Source organism: Oncorhynchus nerka, linkage group LG15 (assembly GCF_034236695.1).
Source record: "Oncorhynchus nerka isolate Pitt River linkage group LG15, Oner_Uvic_2.0, whole genome shotgun sequence".
Lineage (NCBI taxonomy): Eukaryota > Metazoa > Chordata > Actinopteri > Salmoniformes > Salmonidae > Oncorhynchus > Oncorhynchus nerka.
Genome location: NC_088410.1, coordinates 15,456,566 through 15,476,944, shown reverse-complemented (window position 1 = coordinate 15,476,944; position 20,379 = coordinate 15,456,566). Strand labels below are relative to the sequence as shown.

Below are 20,379 nucleotides of genomic sequence, written 5' to 3'. Positions count from 1 at the left end.
GTGTGTGTGTGTGTGTGTACAGCGAGTAGGTGTGATTTTTGTCTCACAAAAAATATGATAAAACTCCAGAATGCCAAATCAACCAAACTGCCAAGACTGTGTTATTCTTCCCTCTTCTGAATAACTTCCATATTACCATCATGTATTTATTTAGTTGGTTTATGTGTATGAGGTTATATCATAACAAGGACTTCAATATGAGTCCAGTGACTTCAATATGAGTCCAATGACTTCAATATGAGTCCAATGACTTCAATATGAGTCCAATGACTTCAATATGAGTCCAATGACTACACTATGAGTCCTTCACTATGAGTCTAATGACTTCAATATGAGTCCAATGACTTCAATATGAGTCCAATGACTTCAATATGAGTCCAATGACTTCAATATGAGTCCAATGACTTCAATATGAGTCCAATGACTTCAATATGAGTCTAATGACTTCAATATGAGTCCAATGACTTCAACATGAGTCCAATGACTTCAATATGAGCCCAATGACTTCAATATGAGTCCAATGACTGCACTATGAGTCCAATGACTGCACTATGAGTCCAATGACTACACTATGAGCCCAATGACTTCAATATGAGTCCAATGACTTGGACATGTTCATGATTATTACTTGTGAGGTGATTTATGAGTTGAAGCCTATGGATGCGGCCCAAATAGCACCCTATTCGGTGCACTAAAAAGTAGTGCACTATTTTTATTAGGGGTAGGGTGCCATTTGTGCAGTCTACTAGTTGGTGGGTTCTGTTCTGAGTATTGTGAATGGGGGGGTTCTGTTCTGAGTATTGTGAATGGGGGTTCTGTTCGGAGTATTGTGAATGGGGGGTTCTGTTCTGAGTATTGTGAATGGGGGTTCTGTTCGGAGTATTGTGAATGGGGGGGTCCTGTTCTGAGTATTGTGAATGGGGGGGGTTCTGTTCGGAGTATTGTGAATGGGGGGGTTCTGTTCTGAGTATTGTGAATAGGGGACATATGCCATGCACAAGAGAGCCTTGATCTAATGTAATGCCATGGTGCTCTTTCATCAGAAGAAAAGTACTGTTAGTTTGAAGTTGCTGTTGGTGTGGTGTCATTATGTATGAAAATATATATTGTGATATTATTGTTATGTCCCAAATTGCCCAATATAGTGCACTTCTTTAGACCAGAGACCATCCCCCTATATTCTTTTTTTTATTGAACTAGGCAAGTCAGTTAAGAACAAATTATGTTTTTACAGTGACGGCCTACCCCGGCCAAACCCTCTCCTACCCCGGCCAAACCCTCTCCTACCCCGGCCAAACCCTCTCCTAACCTGGACAATGCTAGCCAATTGTGCACCGCCCTATGGGACTCCCGATCACAGCCGGTTTTGATACAGCCCGGGTTTGAGGGTCTGTAGTGACACCTCTAGCACTGAGATTCAGTGCCTAAGACCCCTGCGCCACTCGGGACCACAAAATATATAGTTACCTACTTTAGACCAGAGACCATTCACACTATATAGTACACTACTTTAGACCATAGACCATTCACCCTATAGAGTGAACTACTTTAGACCAGAGACCATTCACCCTATATAGTACACTACTTTAGACCATAGACCATTCCCCCTATATAGTACACTACTTTAGACCATAGACCATTCACCCTATATAGTACACTACTTTAGACCATTCACCCTATAGAGTGAACTACTTTAGACCAGAGACCATTCACCCTATATAGTACACTACTTTAGACCATAGACCATTCACCCTATAGAGTGAACTACTTTAGACCAGAGACCATTCACCCTATATAGTACACTACTTTAGACCATTCACCCTATATAGTACACTACTTGACCATTCCTCTGGTCAAAATGTGTACACTATATGGGGAATAGGGTGCCATTTGGGACACTAAAATTGGACAGTGGTATGTCTATCAGCTAACATAAGTAGCTAGGTCACTAATATTTAAATGACATGGCTGAATGCTGTTAGCCTGGGTGCTAGTCTGATTCAGCTCTCTTGCCAACTCCTTATGGAATTGTCACGCTGTTTGGCTTGACAACGGAGTAGGCAAAATCACAACAGATCTGGGACCAGGCTAATATTTATAGCAAAGGTACCAAAAACTAACTCAAAGTTCAGCTTTGTTGCTTTCATCTGTGTTTCGACTTTTGACATAGCGCAAGGTTGATTGATGGTGAGTGTTTTACGAGCTGAAAGAGCTCATTGTTGCCCCCAAATGGGTATTGGTCGTTACAAACATCAATCAATAATGGAAAGGTTGTTTCTGTAAGCACATTGGTCAACTTGACCATTCTTCAAACTCCGATTGGCTCTTCAAAAAGCACCTACAGATGATTGGTCGAAGCTGAACTGTCAATCAAGAATCTCCCTGCCCTGGTCAATATGACCTACGTTCGAGGCAGTAAACCAGTAAGATTTGTGTCTGTATTCTTCACCGCCTCCTTCGCAATCACCGATTGGTTACTTTAGGAGGGAAGACTGCTAGAAGGTTTGATGCCCACTTTCTGCGCCCTCCCCGCACTTCGCCTTTCTCATCTTCCCGCTTCTGCGCAACTCTGCTCGGCCTAACTACCTGTCCAAACCCCCGTGTGTGTCTGTGTATTTTCCCCAAGAGAGCAAGCAGCATGTCGGACTACGGCTCACCCGGGGCCGGAGCGGGCGCTGGAGGCAAAAAAGATGCTTTCGCGGACGCCGTGCAGCGAGCCAGACAGGTAAGGTCGGAGCAATAGCGAGACTGGGGCACTGACCCAAGCCAGTCTGTTGTGTGCGCTAGCTACGATGCTAGGCTAGCTAGCTTGCAACGAGGCCGTCGATGGGTTACTCGAATCGATGCGACCGACCGGCTTGGTGTGTGGGTGAAATCAAAATGAGAAAAACCTAGATTTGAACCTCATGTTGGTGTACGCATGTGTGGCTTTGTTTTTAATATTAGCTAACGTTAAACGTTTGAGTTCGGTAGCACCACAAGGTTTACGCTAGCTAGAGTGCTAACGTTAGCTGGTCAGGCTAGCTGATAGTGTTCTCGGCGTGGCGATGCTTTCCTTGTTCTAGATAGCAGCTAGCCAACAAGCCCAAAACACCGACACTTAACGTTACCGTTAGGTGCCTGGATAGCAAGCTAACTAATGTTGGTGATCACGAAAAGCCCTCAATTTATATTCCAATAGACCTACCATTTAGTGAGTCGTTAACTAGTTAGTCATCAATCATTTAACGTGGCTAGTGTTAGCTTTATGTTTGTTAACTAGCGAGCGTCAGCAGACTATCATTAACTTAATGTGGTAGCTAGCTAGTTCAATAACGTTAGCTAATGAGGTAGACGTTTCCACATGGAACCGGCGATACAAACTTTTCCAAAACAATCAAATTTGTCGGCCAGTGTTTCAGAATAGCTAACTTGCATAGCTAGTGGGACACAAACACGCTCTAGTTAGTTACTGCCGACATGTCTGTGATACGAATTAGGCCAGTATCTCCAAACGAGATCCTCTTATCCCAGTCTGGCAGCTACCTGGACTAACCCCGGGTGTAGAAAATAACTACCGAGTCTAGGGCTGCTTCTCAAATGGCACCACGGGGATCTGGTCAAATTAGTCCATTATCGGGAATATAAAGTGCTGTTTGGGATCCAACCCAGCTATTGTGTAATAAAGGGATGCGGGATGGTACATGGTTTGTGTAGAGGTGATGTACTTGGGCAGCTACATATCTTGGATCAGGTCACCCGGGGAATATTATACAAAACGGTCCATATATCACTATCTTGGGCCAAATTCATTCTCTCTAGGCGCTCACACAATGCATTTGAATGGGATACATGCTGTGTGTGTTCCCTAGATTGCAGCTAAGATCGGAGGAGATGCCGGACCTCCAAGTAACAATGGAGGAGCAGGAGGAGGAGAGGGCTTCCCGTTCCAAACACTGAAACGCTCTCTGGAGGATGGAGGTAGGAGACCAGGGGAGGGCAACACAGAGGCACAGGGACCAACACACACATGGAGTAATACACACGGAGGAAAACCGAGACACACACATACACCATGTACACACAGAGGATCATGTTCCCGGAGCCTTACTTCAGGATGGTATTGAGGTTCATGTTTTTCCTGTTTTATCAGACCAACCAGATGCCAAGAAGATGTCTTCCCAGGGGGACAGAGACTCAGCCACTGCTTTGTGTACGTATACCTAACAGACAATCTCTTGTCTCTGCCTATCCTCTCACATTCATCGGTTGCTTTCTATTGGTTGTTAATCCATTACTCTTCCCTGTAGCTATCGGAGCTCAGCTCGCTGCCCTGTCTCAGCAAAGGTATTAATAGAAGGCTGTTTTCTTTCTTTTTGACTGTCTTGTATATTTTGCAGTGTTCGATTCCCCGGTGTTTTGGGCTTGTTGTGAAGGATGAGCATTCTTTCTCTTCTTTCTCCCTCTGTTCTTTTCAGTGTCAGACCCTCCACTATGACAGAGGAGTACAGAGTGCCAGACGGCATGGTCGGACTCAGTGAGTACACACACACAGTATCGCTTGGGCTCACACAGAGAAGCTGTTCACGCATACTATGATAAAATGACTTCACGGCTTGTTTCTCCACAGTCATTGGTCGAGGGGGCGAGCAGATCAACAAGATCCAGCAGGACTCGGGCTGCAAGGTCCAGATCGCTCCAGGTGAGCAACTAGGTGCTCACCTCTCTTTATATACTACCTCTACTATCTCAGCACATAGCCCAGATGGCACCCTATTCCCTATCTAGTGCACTAGTTTAGACCAGAGCGATGGCCATTATTATGCCTGGTTAAAGGGCACTGCGTTGTTCTGATTGGCTCTCGCAACAAAGGCATTTTGCTGTCCTTGTGCACGTGACATTAAAACGTGGAACTATCCGGCACTGCTTTTGACAAGGGCCTTGAGCAAATATAGTGCACTTCTTTGGACAAGAGCAATGACCTTTTTTTAGGGCACTACTCTAGGCCAGCGCCCTGGTCAAAAATAGAGCATTACATTTGGTCGGAGCATATGCCTTTATCGTGCACTACTGTTAGTGCACTACTTTTCACCAGGGCCCGTAGCCCTGTTAGTGCACTTTGTAAGTAATAGGGTGCCAATTGGGATGCATTTTAGTCTGCCAGTGAGACAGATGTTGTTTACTTGTTGATGTTTACTTGTTGTTGTTTGTGTTTCAGACAGTGGTGGCATGCCAGAGAGGAGCGTCTCCCTCACAGGAAACCCTGACGCCATCGCGTAAGACACTAAGCCCTGGTCTAAAGTAGTGCCCTACATAGGGAGTAGGGTTTGGTTGTTTTTCCTAGTCGTTTGATCTCAATTTGAAAAATTCTGGGTGCTGGCATAGGGGCCATGTTAAGTATTTCTGATCATTACACAACTCTTTCTAACTACTTGCCCCCCTCCCCATCTGTCTTTTCCTCCTCTTCAGGAAAGCCAAGATGTTTCTGGATGAGATTGTATCTCGGGGGCGCGGTGCTCCTTCCTCTTCTTTCCACGAGTCGACCAATGGGCAGAGTGGCTCCATGCAGGAGATGATGATCCCAGCTGGCAAGGCCGGCCTAATCATCGGCAAGGGAGGAGAGACCATCAAACAACTACAGGTACACATTGGGGAGTTGTATAGCTGAAGCCTCTGGTCCAGGGGGTGTACTGGTACATCAGGCTGCCTCACCCTACAGAAACAGGAGATAGACTAGTGTCCTGTCCAGGGGGTGTACTGGTACATCAGGCTGCCTCACCCTACAGAAACAGGAGATAGACTAGTGTCCTGTCCAGGGGGTGTACTGGTACATCAGGCTGCCTCACCCTACAGAAACAGGAGATAGACTAGTGTCCTGTCCAGGGGGTGTACTGGTACATCAGGCTGCCTCACCCTACAGAAACAGGAGATAGACTAGTGTCCTGTCCAGGGGGTGTACTGGTACATCAAGCTGCCTCACCCTACAGAAACAGGAGATAGACTAGTGTCCTGTCCAGGGGGTGTACTGGTACATCAAATATCTGTACAGGAGAACGAATCAGAACACAGCTACTAATATAATGGGAGGGAAGTACTAGGAAACCAACACTATACATGGGGAGGCTCGTCAGATAGATGGATAGATATATATAGAGATAGAAACCAACACTATACATGGGGAGGCTTGTCAGATAGATGGATAGATATATATAGAGATAGAAACCAACACTATACATGGGGAGGCTTGTCAGATAGATGGATAGATATATATAGAGATAGAAACCAACACTATACATGGGGAGGGTCAGATAGATGGATAGATATATATAGAGATAGAAACCAACACTATACATGGGGAGGCTTGTCAGATAGATGGATATATATATATAGAGATAGAAACCAACACTATACATGGGGAGGCTTGTCAGATAGATGGATAGATATATATAGAGATAGAAACCAACACTATACATGGGGAGGCTTGTCAGATAGATGGATAGATATATATAGAGATAGAAACCAACACTATACATGGGGAGGCTTGTCAGATAGATGGATAGATATATATAGAGATAGAAACCAACACTATACATGGGGAGGCTTGTCAGATAGATGGATAGATATATATAGAGATAGAAACCAACACTATACATGGGGAGGCTCGTCAGATAGATGGATAGATATATATAGAGATAGAAACCAACACTATACATGGGGAGGCTCGTCAGATAGATGGATATATATATATAGAGATAGAAACCAACACTATACATGGGGAGGCTTGTCAGATAGATGGATAGATATATATAGAGATAGAAACCAACACTATACATGGGGAGGCTTGTCAGATAGATGGATAGATATATATAGAGATAGAAACCAACACTATACATGGGGAGGCTTGTCAGATAGATGGATAGATATATATAGAGATAGAAACCAACACTATACATGGGGAGGCTCGTCAGATAGATGGATAGATATATATATAGAGATAGAAACCAACACTATACATGGGGAGGCTTGTCAGATAGATGGATAGATATATATAGAGATAGAAACCAACACTACATGGGGAGGCTCGTCAGATAGATGGATAGATATATATAGAGATAGAAACCAACACTATACATGGGGAGGCTTGTCAGATAGATGGATAGATATATATATAGAGATAGAAACCAACACTATACATGGGGAGGCTTGTCAGATAGATGGATAGATATATATAGAGATAGAAACCAACACTATACATGGGGAGGCTTGTCAGATAGATGGATATATATATATAGAGATAGAAACCAACACTATAGATGGATAGATATATATAGAGATAGAAACCAACACTATACATGGGGAGGCTTGTCAGATAGATGGATAGATATATATAGAGATAGAAACCAACACTATACATGGGGAGGCTTGTCAGATAGATGGATAGATATATATAGAGATAGAAACCAACACTATACATGGGGAGGCTTGTCAGATAGATGGATAGATATATATAGATGGATAGAAACCAACACTATACATGGGGAGGCTTGTCAGATAGATGGATAGATATATAGAGATAGAAACCAACACTACATGGGGAGGCTTGTCAGATGGGATAGATATATATAGAGATAGAAACCAACATACATGGGGATGTCAGATAGATGGATAGATATATATAGAGATAGAAACCAACACTATACATGGGGAGGCTTGTCAGATAGATGGAGATATATATGGATAGAAACCAACACTATACATAGGCTTGTCAGATAGATGGATAGATATATATAGAGATAGAAACCAACACTATACATGGGGAGGCTTGTCAGATAGATGGATAGATATATATAGAGATAGAAACCAACACTATACATGGGGAGGCTTGTCAGATAGATGGATAGATATATATAGAGATAGAAACCAACACTATACATGGGGAAACCAACACTATACATGGGGAGGCTTGTCAGATAGATGGATAGATATATATAGAGATAGAAACCAACAGATACATGGGGATGTCAGATAGATGGATATATATAGAGATAGAAACCAACACTATACATGGGGAGGCTTGTCAGATAGATGGATAGATATATATAGAGATAGAAACCAACACTATACATAGATGGGAGGCTACATGTCAGATAGATGGATAGATATATATAGAGATAGAAACCAACACTATACATGGGGAACTTGTCAGATAGATGGATAGATATATATAGAGATAGAAACCAACACTATACATGGGGAGGCTCGTCAGATAGATGGATAGATATATATAGAGATAGAAACCAACACTATACATGGGGAGGCTCGTCAGATGGATATATAGAGATAGAAACCAACACTATACATGGGGAGGCTTGTCAGATAGATGGATAGATAGAGATAGAAACCAACACTATACATGGGGAGGCTTGTCAGATAGATGGATGGATAGATATATATAGAGATAGAAACCAACACTATACATGGGGAGGCTCGTCAGATAGATGGATAGATATCTATAGAGATAGAAACCAACACTATACATGGGGAGGCTTGTCAGATAGATGGATGGATATATATAGATAGAAACCAACACTATACATGGGGAGGCTTGTCAAATAATGGATAGATATATATAGAGATAGATGGGGATCAGATAGATGGATAGATATATAGAGATAGAAACCAACACTACATGGGGAGGCTCGTCAGATGGAGATATATATATATATATAGAGATAGAAACCAACACTATACATGGGGAGGCTCGTCAGATAGATGGATATATATATAGAGATAGAAACCAACACTATACATGGGGATCAGATAGATGGATAGATATATATGAGATAGAAACCAACACTATACATGGGGAGGCTTGTCAGATCGATGGATAGATTATATATAGAGATAGAAACCAACACTATACATGGGGAGGCTCGTCAGATAGATGGATAGATATATATAGAGATAGAAACCAACACTATACATGGGGAGGCTTGTCAGATAGATGGATATATATAGAGATAGAAACCAACACTATACATGGGGAGGCTCGTCAGATAGATGGATAGATATATATAGAGATAGAAACCAACACTATACATGGGGAGGCTTGTCAGATAGATGGATAGTTATATATAGAGATAGAAACCAACACTATACATGGGGAGGCTTGTCAGATAGATGGATAGATATATATAGAGATAGAAACCAACACTACATGGGGAGGCTCGTCAGATGGAGATATATATATATATAGAGATAGAAACCAACACTATATATGGGGAGGCTCGTCAGATAGATGGATATATATATATAGAGATAGAAACCAAAACTATACATGGGGAGGCTTGTCAGATAGATGGATAGATATATATAGAGATAGAAACCAACACTATACATGGGGAGGCTCGTCAGATAGATGGATAGATATATATAGAGATAGAAACCAACACTATACATGGGGAGGCTCGTCAGATAGATGGATAGATATATAGAGATAGAAACCAACACTATACATGGGGAGGCTCGTCAGATAGATGGATAGATATATAGAGATAGAAACCAACACTATACATGGGGAGGCTCGTCAGATAGATGGATAGATATATAGAGATAGAAACCAACACTATACATGGGGAGGCTCGTCAGATAGATGGATAGATATATAGAGATAGAAACCAACACTATACATGGGGAGGCTCGTCAGATAGATGGATAGATATATAGAGATAGAAACCAACACTATACATGGGGAGGCTTGTCAGATAGATGGATAGATATATATAGAGATAGAAACCAACACTACATGGGGAGGCTCGTCAGATGGAGATAGATATATAGAGATAGAAACCAACACTATACATGGGGAGGCTCGTCAGATGGAGATAGATATATATAGAGATAGAAACCAACACTATACATGGGGAGGCTCGTCAGATGGAGATAGATATATATAGAGATAGAAACCAACACTATACATGGGGAGGCTCGTCAGATGGAGATAGATAGGTATATATGACAGATGTATCTCTTCCCTGTAGGAGCGTGCTGGAGTGAAGATGATCCTCATCCAAGATGGTTCCCAGCCACCCAACATGGACAAACCCCTGCGCATCATCGGAGACCCCTACAAAGTACAGGTAAACGCCCCTGTTGCACGTACTGCGTTCACCACACGCCCCTGTTGCACGTACTGCGTTCACCACACGCCCCTGTTGCACGTACTGCGTTCACCACACGCCCCTGTTGCACGTACTGCGTTCACCACACGCCCCTGTTGCACGTACTGCGTTCACCACACGCCCCTGTTGCACGTACTGCGTACACCACACGCCCCTGTTGCACGTACTGCGTACACCACACGCCCCTGTTGCACGTACTGCGTACACCACACGCCCCTGTTGCACGTACTGCGTACACCACACGCCCCTGTTGCACGTACTGCGTACACCACACGTACTGCGTACACCACACGCCCCTGTTGCACGTACTGCGTACACCACACGCCCCTGTTGCACGTACTGCGTACACCACACGCCCCTGTTGCACGTACTGCGTACACCACACGCCCCTGTTGCACGTACTGCGTACACCACACGCCCCTGTTGCACGTACTGCGTACACCACACGCCCCTGTTGCACGTACTGCGTACACCACACGCCCCTGTTGCACGTACTGCGTACACCACACGTACTGCGTACACCACACGCCCCTGTTGCACGTACTGCGTACACCACACGTACTGCGTACACCACACGCCCCTGTTGCACGTACCGCCTTCACCACACGCCCCTGTTGCACGTACTGCGTACACCACACGTACTGCGTTCACCACACGCCCCTGTTGCACGTACTGCGTACACCACACGCCCCTGTTGCACGTACTGCGTACACCACACGCCCCTGTTGCACGTACTGCGTACACCACACGCCCCTGTTGCACGTACTGCGTTCACCACACGCCCCTGTTGCACGTACTGCGTTCACCACACGCCCCTGTTGCACGTACTGCGTTCACCACATGCCCCCACACGTTCGCCACCCTGTTGCCCCTGTTGCCACACTGCGTTCACCACACGCCCCTGTTGCACGTACTGCGTTCACCACACGCCCCTGTTGCACGTACTGCGTTCACCACACGCCCCTGTTGCACGTACTGCCTTCACCACACGTACTGCCGCCCCCACACGTACTGCGTTCACCACACGCCCCTGTTGCACGTACTACTGCGTTCACCACACGCCCCTGTTGCACGTACTGTACACCACACGCCCCTGTTGCACGTACTGCGTTCACCACACGCCCCTGTTGCACGTACCGCGTTCACCACACGCCCCTGTTGCACGTACTGCGTTCACCACACACTGCGTACACCACACGCCCTGTTGCACGTACTGCGTTCACCCACACGTACACCACACCCCTGTTGCACGTACGCCTTCACCACACGCCCTGTTGCACGTACTGCGTACACCACACGTACTCGTTCACCACACGCCCCTGTTGCACGTACTGCGTTCACCACGCCCCTGTTGCACGTACTGCCTTCACCACACGCCCCTGTTGCACTTCGCCACACCACGCACCTGTTGCCACACGCCCCTGTTGCACACCGTTCACCACACGCCCCTGTTGCACACGTACACCACACGCCCCTGTTGCATATGGGGCACCACACGCCCCTGTTGCACGTATGCGTACACCACACGCCCTGTTGCATATACACCACACGCCCCTGTTGCACGTACTGTCTGCCTTCACCACACGCCCTGTTAAACTTACTGCCTTCACCACATGCCCCTGTTGCACGCTGAGTTCGCCACACACTGGTCGCCACACGATACTGCCTTCGCCACACGTACTGCCTTCGCCACACGTACTGCCCCTGTTGCACGAGGTTCACCACACGCCCCTGTTGCACGTACTGCGACACCACATTTTGTTGCACCAAATGGGACACGCTGGTTGTGGTTCTGAGGACCACATGCCCCTGTTGTAGGATGACTGCGACAACACGTTTTGCAGATGGATTCAACACGCCCCTGTTAAAGGTAGCTGCCTTGGATGGAGTCTGACTGGATTTGACAGAGCTGTGGAGGTCACTCTTTCCCCCAGCTGCTTTAGTTATGTGCCTTCACCACCACCTTCACCCACCATGTTGGACTGGACCACATGCCCCTGTTGACTGACGCTACACCACAGGACTGCCTTCACCACACGTACTATGCCTTCACCACAGATGGTTCACTTGACACCAGCCCTGGACTCAGATGGACAGAATGTTAAATAGAACATCTGACAGCAGCATCATTGACCTGATTCAGAATGGCCTTTGCACTACTCGTTCCAAGTCTATGGAAATGCGCCCTGAATGACTGTGGTGACTGCACACCCCGTTTGTTAGAACGAGCCTCGACCACAGCTCTGAGCACGTCTTTGCCTCATCAGTATCGTGTGTTTCAGTTTGGCCAGATCCTTTAACCTCTTGCACCTCTACCTGGGCACGAATACTGTGTACACCACAGCCCCTGTTGCACGTACTGAACGCCTTTGCCAACACGTACTCTACACCACACGCCCTGTTGCAACTGTTTCAGTTTGGCCATGCCTCTCATTAAATGCCCTGTTGCTACGCTCAAATGCTAATAGTATTAGTTAAAACTCAAAAGTTCATTAAAATACACATGCAGGGTATCAAATTAAAGCTACACACGTTGTGAATCCAGGCAGCAAGTCAGATTTTTAAAATGCTTTTCAGGCGACAGCATGAGAAGCTATTATCTGATAGCATGCACCAATACACTACAACAGAAAAGCACAGCAGGGACGTAAACAAAATAATTAGCATTTCGGCGTTACACAAACCCCATACTGCTTTCACCACACGCCGCAAACAATAAAATGAAAACAGTCATTACCTTTCACCATCTTCTTTGTTGGCACTCCTAGATGTCCCATAAACACTATTGGGTCTTTATTTCGATTAAATCGGGCCATATAAAGTCAAGATATCGTTATATGTAGACACGCCCCTGTGATAAACTTTCAAAAACAGCGATTTCACAACGTAACGTCATTTTTTAAAATTCAAAAAGTAGACGATAAACTTTCACAAAACACTTCACCACACGTTTGTAATGCTACTTTAGGTATTAGTAAACGTTAATAAGCGATAAAAAATCATCCACCACACGTACTGCCTTCACCACACGCCCCTGGCGATGTACATATCATTAGCTGTCGTCTTGGAAAAAATTTCAGGGGAGAGCTCTTGCCAGAATGATCTGGCGGAGACCTCTCTTCGTGCCCCTCTCTGGTTCAACCAAGAATCAAAGAGGATTAAATTCTTTGGAGAGATACAATTTTGGCAACTACATGGGGATGCTGTGGGAGTTGAATGCTCGGTCTTATCTAATTCGGCTCACTGTTAACAATTGCTGGATTGTGGCGAAGGATATTTATTTCCATTTTCTGTGATCAGGTTTTCCCCAGCTGCTTTCTCGATGTGTTAACGTTACCTTCCAATGGCACGGGAAGGCAGTCGTGATTTAACCAGTTTTAAAAACGCCCTGAGGGTTTCCTATATGGACACATTCTAACCATATGACAGCGCATCACTATATTCCTGGCATGAGTAGCAGGGCGCTGAAATGTTGCGCGATTTTTAACAAAATGTTCAAAAAAGTAGAGGGTAGGAGCAACTAGTTAAGGTGTCTTTTCATTGGCTAGGTGCCCGTGCCCCGCCACTCTGTGGGAGTTGTGATTGGTCGAAGTGGAGAGATGATCAAGAAGATCCAGGCAGACGCTGGAGTTAGGATACAGTTCAAACCAGGTGAGGATCACACACACGACTTCCTGCTACGGAAAACTACCTTCTGTTCTTGTTCAGCCAGTCCCTGTATCTCCCCTTAAACCCTGCTTCAGTTGTTATAATCACTATGGTAATTCTCTCCCTCTTTTTGTTCTCTCTCCCTCCCTCCCTCCCCCCCTCTCTCTATCAGATGAAGGTACATGACGTATAAGATTCAAACCCACACCTACAACAGATTTAAAATATTTCTATCATAGGAAACATTAGTATTTTATGATGGAGTGTTTTTTACACGTGATCATAGGTCCAGGAGAAACAAACTGATCTCAGACCTGTTAGTCCCACAACATTTAAATAAGTCACTTGACTGTGGGGCGAACCTGGGGTATGTTCAGTATAGCCCCACCGTAACAAAACGGTTTGCAGCTGGAAACTCATGTCTGTTATGGGACGAGTCCAGGTAGCGCCGCCTCGTTTTGACCCTGCTTCAGTTGAGTGTTATGATCAGTATGGTAACTCTCCCTCTCTTTGTCCCCTCCCCCCCTTTCTCTCTCCCTCTGTCAGATGAAGGTACAGGACTGTATATGAAACTTAAACACCACACACACACACTTACACACACACTTACACACAGCAGATTGAAGTGTTTCTATCGGGTCAGAAAGGGCATGTTAGTACACCTCATCTTAGAGGTGCCAATCTGTTATGGGACAAGTCCAGGTAGCAACTTCCTGTCTTGACTCTGCTTCAGCTGAGTGTTGTGAACAGTATGGTAACTCTCTCCTTCTTTTTCTCCCTCTCCCCCTCACGCCCTTCCCCCTCTCTCCCTTCCCTCTCTCTCCCCCTCACGCCCTTCCCCCTCTCTCTCCCCCTCTGTCAGATGAAGGTACAGGACCGTATAAGAGAAACATTTATACTGGAACCTTCTTTTGGTTTAAATGATGATCGCTATGATGACTCTCTTTCTCATCTTTTTCGCTCGATCTGTCTTGCTTTCGCGGCGATCTGTGCTTCCCTCTATCTTTCTCTCGTTGTCTTTCGATCGCTCTCTCTCTCCCCTCTTGCTGCCTCCCTCCCCCTCCTCCCCCCCTCTCTCTCTCTCTAGATGACGGTGCAGGTCCTGATAAGATAGCCCACATCATGGGCCCTCCAGACCGCTGTGAGCATGCTGCCTCCATCATCAACGAGCTGCTGCAGAGCATCAGAGTCAGGGAGGATGGAGGGCAGGGGGTACGTACACTACCCTCTACAGGCTGACACATGGGAGGGCAGGGGGAACGTACACTACCCTCTACAGGCTGACACATGGGAGGGCAGGGGGAACGTACACTACCCTCTACAGGCTGACACATGGGAGGGCAGGGGGTACGTACACTACCCTCTACAGGCTGACACATGGGAGGGCAGGGGGTACGTACACTACCCTCTACAGGCTGACACATGGGAGGGCAGGAGGTACGTACACTACCCTCTACAGGCTGACACATGGGAGGGGGGGTACGTACACTACCCTCTACAGGCTGATACATGGGAGGGCAGGGGGTACGTACACTACCCTCTACAGGCTGACACATGGGAGGGGGGGTACGTACACTACCCTCTACAGGCTGACACATGGGAGGGGGGTACGTACACTACCCTCTACAGGCTGATACATGGGAGGGGGGTACGTACACTACCCTCTACAGGCTGACACATGGGAGGGGGGGGGAACGTACACTACCCTCTACAGGCTGACACATGGGAGGGCAGGGGGAACGTACACTACCCTCTACAGGCTGACACATGGGAGGGCAGGGGGAACGTACACTACCCTCTACAAGCTGACACATGGGAGGGCAGGGGAACGTACACTACCCTCCCTCTGGGAGGGCAGGCTGACACATGGGACATGGGAGGGGGAACGTACACTACCCTCTACAGGCTGACACATGGGAGGGCAGGGGGAACGTACACTACCCTCTACAGGCTGACACATGGGAGGGCAGGGGGTACGTACACTACCCTCTACAGGCTGACACATGGGAGGGCAGGGGGAACGTACACTACCCTCTACAGGCTGACACATGGGAGGGCAGGGGGAACGTACACTACCCTCTACAGGCTGACACGTGGGAGGGCAGGGGGAACGTACACTACCCTCTACAGGCTGACACGTGGGAGGGCAGGGGGAACGTACACTACCCTCTACAGGCTGACACGTGGGAGGGGGTACGAGACCAAAGATAAGCCTGAAGTAGCTGCAAAGCTCCACTGGAGATTGGAGTATCTGTCCATAGGACCACTTTAAGCCGTACACTCCACAGAGTTGGGATTTACGGAAGAGTGGCCAGAAAAAAAGCCATTGCTTAAAGAAAAAACTAAGCGAACACGTTTGGTGTTCACCAAAAGTCATGTGGAAGACTCCCCAAATATATGGATGAAGGCACCCTGGTTGGATGAGACTAAAATTGAGCTTTTTGGCTCAAAGAAAACGCTACGTCTGGTGCAAACCCTCATCACCCTGAGAACATGTTTTTCATCGGCAGGGACTGGGAAACTGGTCAGAATTGAAGGAATGTTGGGTTGGCATTAAATACAGGGAAATTTGAGGTAACTGTTTCAGTCTTCCAGAGATTTGAGACCGGGACGGAGGTTCACATTCCAACAGGACAATGACCCTAGCATACTGCTAAAGCAACACTGGAGTGGTTTAAGGGGAAACATTTAAATGTCTTGGAATGGCCTAGTCAAATCCCAGACCTCAATCCAATTAGAGAATCTGTAGTATGACTTAAAGATTGCTGTATACCAGCGGAACCCGTCCAACTTGAATGCGCCGGGGAGGTTTTGTCTTGAGGAATGGGCAAAATCCCCGTGGCTCGATGTGCCAAGCTTATAGAGACATACCCCAAGAAACTTGCTGCAAAAAGCGTCTCTACAAAGTATTAACTTTGGGGGGGTGAATAGTTATGCTCAAGTTTCTATTTTTTTTGTCTTATTTCTTTGTTTCACAAAAAAAAGAAATGCATCTTCAAAGTGGTAGGCGTGTTGTGTAAATCAAATGATACAAACCCACCCCCAAAAATCAGTTTTAATTCCAGGTTGTAAGGCAACAGAATAGTAAAAATGCCAAGGGGGGTGAATGCTTATGGAAACCACTGTACATAAAGTCTCTACTATTCCCCCTCTAGTTTCTCCTTGACATTATGTATTTATTAATACATTTCTTTGAAGGGGACATTTTCTGTCAATGTGCCAGATTTGGCCAGCTGGCACATGTTCGGCTTTAGTACCTGGGCAGATGGATAAAAATGACGCTGTCTAAAAAAATAAATTAAAAAAGCTTCCCATCTGAAACCGTTCAGACCAGTTTGTGCAATATTCTGACATTTTGTGACAGTTTTGGTGTTCAGCCAAGTTGTTTCAAAAATTAAAAAAATCTTTTTAAAAAATGTGTTCTTCCTCGCTCTGTGCACCAAATTTTCTCGGGGCTGAAGTTCAGCATTCAACATCTACGTCCCTTCATTGGTCAATAGCAGAGATTCTTCAATGAACTGTTGTCTATAGACTTGTTTTCGTGCACATTTTTTCACAAAATACCACACCAAACATCTTAGTTAGATGCAACTCAGATCTATGCAATAATGTAAAATTAATGACATTTTTTTTGAGTAATCTTAGACTATTTTTGAGGAAGTGTGTACTGGCTACAGAGTCTACAAATGGACAAATAGTACTACTGGCACTTTGCGGTTTTCAAGCGAAGGTCTTTAAAAGGTAGTATGCGAGCGCAGTTGTGTGGAAGCCTTTACCTGTGTCTCTTCTCCAGGGTCCTCCTGGTCCACCTGGCACGGGGGGGATGCCTCAGGGTGGCCATGGCAGGGGGCGAGGCCAGGGCAACTGGGGAGGTCCTCCGGGAGGTGAGGTAACCTTCTCTATCCCCGCCCACAAATGCGGCCTGGTGATTGGTCGGGGTGGCGAGAACGTCAAGGCCATCAACCAGCAGACGGGGGCTTTCGTGGAGATCTCGCGTCAGCCGCCGCCCAACGGTGACCCCAACTTCAAACTGTTCATCATCAGGGGGTCCCCTCAACAGATAGATCATGCCAAGCAGCTCATAGAGGACAAGATCGAGGTACGGGAAGACGGACGTGTGTCGACACATTTAAACACCCAGTGTATCATTTAATAGTCCCACATGACCTGTAAATGGAATGAATGGTTTCCTCTCTGCTCCTCTAGGCTCCTCTGTGTCCTCTAGGGGGAGGTCCTGGGGGACCTGGTCCAGCTGGTCCAATGGGCCCCTACAACCCCAACCCTTACAACCCAGGGCCTGGTGGCCCCGGAGGACCCCCGCAGTAAGTACACCAACCATGCACCCCTACAAATAAAACAAGGCCACATGTTAGTTAAAGCCAATGGGTGTCATGTGTTTTGGTGTGTTTGTGACGTGTTGGAAGACTTAGAAAGATATGAAGTGTTTTATTGTTCTCTCTCTCTCCAGTGGCGGCCCCCCAGGTGGTCATGGTTATGGGGCCCCTCAGGGCTGGGGAAACACCTTCCAGCAGTGGCAGGCCCCTGGAGGGCCACACGACCCCAGTGAGTAGACACGGCTTCATATACACTGGTCTGGAACTCTATCAGGCACTTTCCCTCTTGGTCAATACATTTTTCCCTGAACTGTCCTCAACGTTCTTTCCTCTTTAACCTTCTCATTTCCTCTCCTCACTTTTACCTTCTCCTCACTTTTACCTTCTCCTCCATTTCAACCCTCTTTCTCTAATCTTCCCCCCAGACAAGGCAGCAGCAGACCCCAATGCTGCGTGGGCAGCCTACTATGCGCAGTACTACCAGCAGCAGCCAGGGGGCGCCATGCCGGGCCAGGCCCCCAATGCCCCAGCAGCCGCCCCAGTCCAGGCAGACCCCTCCCAGGCAGCCCAGACCCCTGGAGGCCAGCCAGACTACACCAAGGCCTGGGAGGAGTATTACAAGAAGATGGGCATGGGTAAGATCATCGCCATGGTTATATTGACTTTACAATGACATGTCCTATAATGAAATAATCAATAACAATGTATCACTAGAAACAAAACAGAAGAAATAAGAAATAATAGTGGATACATTTAGTAAAAAATAAACCTCTAGATAATCACAGCTGGGTCAGCTCTTGCGAAATGGCGGCCATCTTGATCCAGAAGACATCCTATAGGACTGTCCAGTCTCCAGACATGTCAGGAGAGCCTGTGTGTCACTAGAAAAGGACTGAAAGACCTTCACACTGTAGAGTCCTTCTACATGGACACTTTTCATCCAGAAGATGTCCTCAGATTTATTTCTATACAGCAGAATTGTGATCAACAAATACTATTTTCTTGTCCAAGTTCTTGATCTTAAAATCTGATCCGCTTTCCCTCCCTGTCTCTCCTCAGCCCAGCCCGGTGGAGGTGCTGCAGCAGCGCCGGCTGCAGCCGTGGCCGGGGGAGGAGCCGGCGGACAGCAGGACTACAGTGCAGCCTGGGCTGAGTACTATAGGCAGCAGGCGGCCTTCTACGGCCCTGGAGGGGCTCCGGGACAGGCTGCCACCCCACAGCAAGGACAACAGGTAACACACACACACCACTCAGCAAGGACAACAGGTAACACACACACCCCACAGCAAGGACAACAGGTAACAGCCAGGACAACAGGTAACACACACACACACACCCCACAGCCAGGACAACAGGTAACACACACACACACACCACTCAGCCAGGACAACAGGTAGCACACACACATCCCACAGCCAGGACAACAGGTAACACACACACACCACTCAGCCAGGACAACAGGTAACACACACACACCCCACAGCCAGGACAACAGGTAACACACACACATCCCACAGCCAGGACAACAGGTAACACACACACCACTCAGCAAGGACAACAGGTAACACACACACATCCCACAGCCAGGACAACAGGTAACACACACACACACCACTCAGCAAGGACAACAGGTAACACACACACACACACCCCACAGCCAGGACAACAGGTAACACACACACACCACTCAGCCAGGACAACAGGTAACACACACACACCACTCAGCCAGGACAACAGGTAACACACACACACCCCACAGCCAGGACAACAGGTAACACACACACACACACCACTCAGCCAGAACAACAGGTAAAACACACACACACCACTTAGCCAGGACAACAAATAACAAACTTCATAGAAATCTGGGAACACTGGACAGTTACTTTAACCTCTCTCTCCCCTCTCATTCTCTCTCTCAGGCCCAGTGAACCAAATCCAGCCAGTCTCCAGCCTGTCAGACGTGGACCGGGAGGACTGTCTCTTCACTGCAGCCACATCCCATCCAGCTCTCTGGACTTTTTAAATGTTTTCTTCTGCGTTTAAGTCATTCAAAAAATGTCTGGTTTTGATGGAAGCAAAACCTTAATTCCCTCCCTCAAATACACTCCCAGTACCCCTTCTTCTCTTCCCCTAAAAATTCCCCTTGTTTTTCTTTTTCTTTTTTACAAAAACTGAAAAATAACAAATTCTACGATTTTTTTTTTTTTTTTTTTTTTTTTTTTGCTGATGAAATT

General features: G+C 46.6%; 1 protein-coding gene across 1 annotated transcript; it reads left to right on the top strand.

Moving 5' to 3' along the window:
- The first annotated feature begins 2,495 nt into the window (after positions 1-2,495).
- On the top strand, positions 2,496-20,154 carry LOC115116847 (uncharacterized). The gene is made up of 18 exons (XM_065000659.1): positions 2,496-2,725; positions 3,852-3,960; positions 4,133-4,192; positions 4,290-4,326; positions 4,458-4,516; positions 4,610-4,681; positions 5,198-5,255; positions 5,449-5,620; positions 10,020-11,900; positions 13,709-13,811; positions 14,896-15,020; positions 17,602-17,907; positions 18,015-18,130; positions 18,277-18,371; positions 18,568-18,777; positions 19,202-19,440; positions 19,604-19,773; positions 20,065-20,154. Exons 1-17 carry the CDS (start codon positions 2,639-2,641, stop codon positions 19,673-19,675), a joined length of 3,801 nt encoding a protein of 1,266 aa, XP_064856731.1. The 5' UTR covers positions 2,496-2,638; the 3' UTR covers positions 19,676-19,773; positions 20,065-20,154.
- The last annotated feature ends 225 nt before the right edge of the window (positions 20,155-20,379 follow it).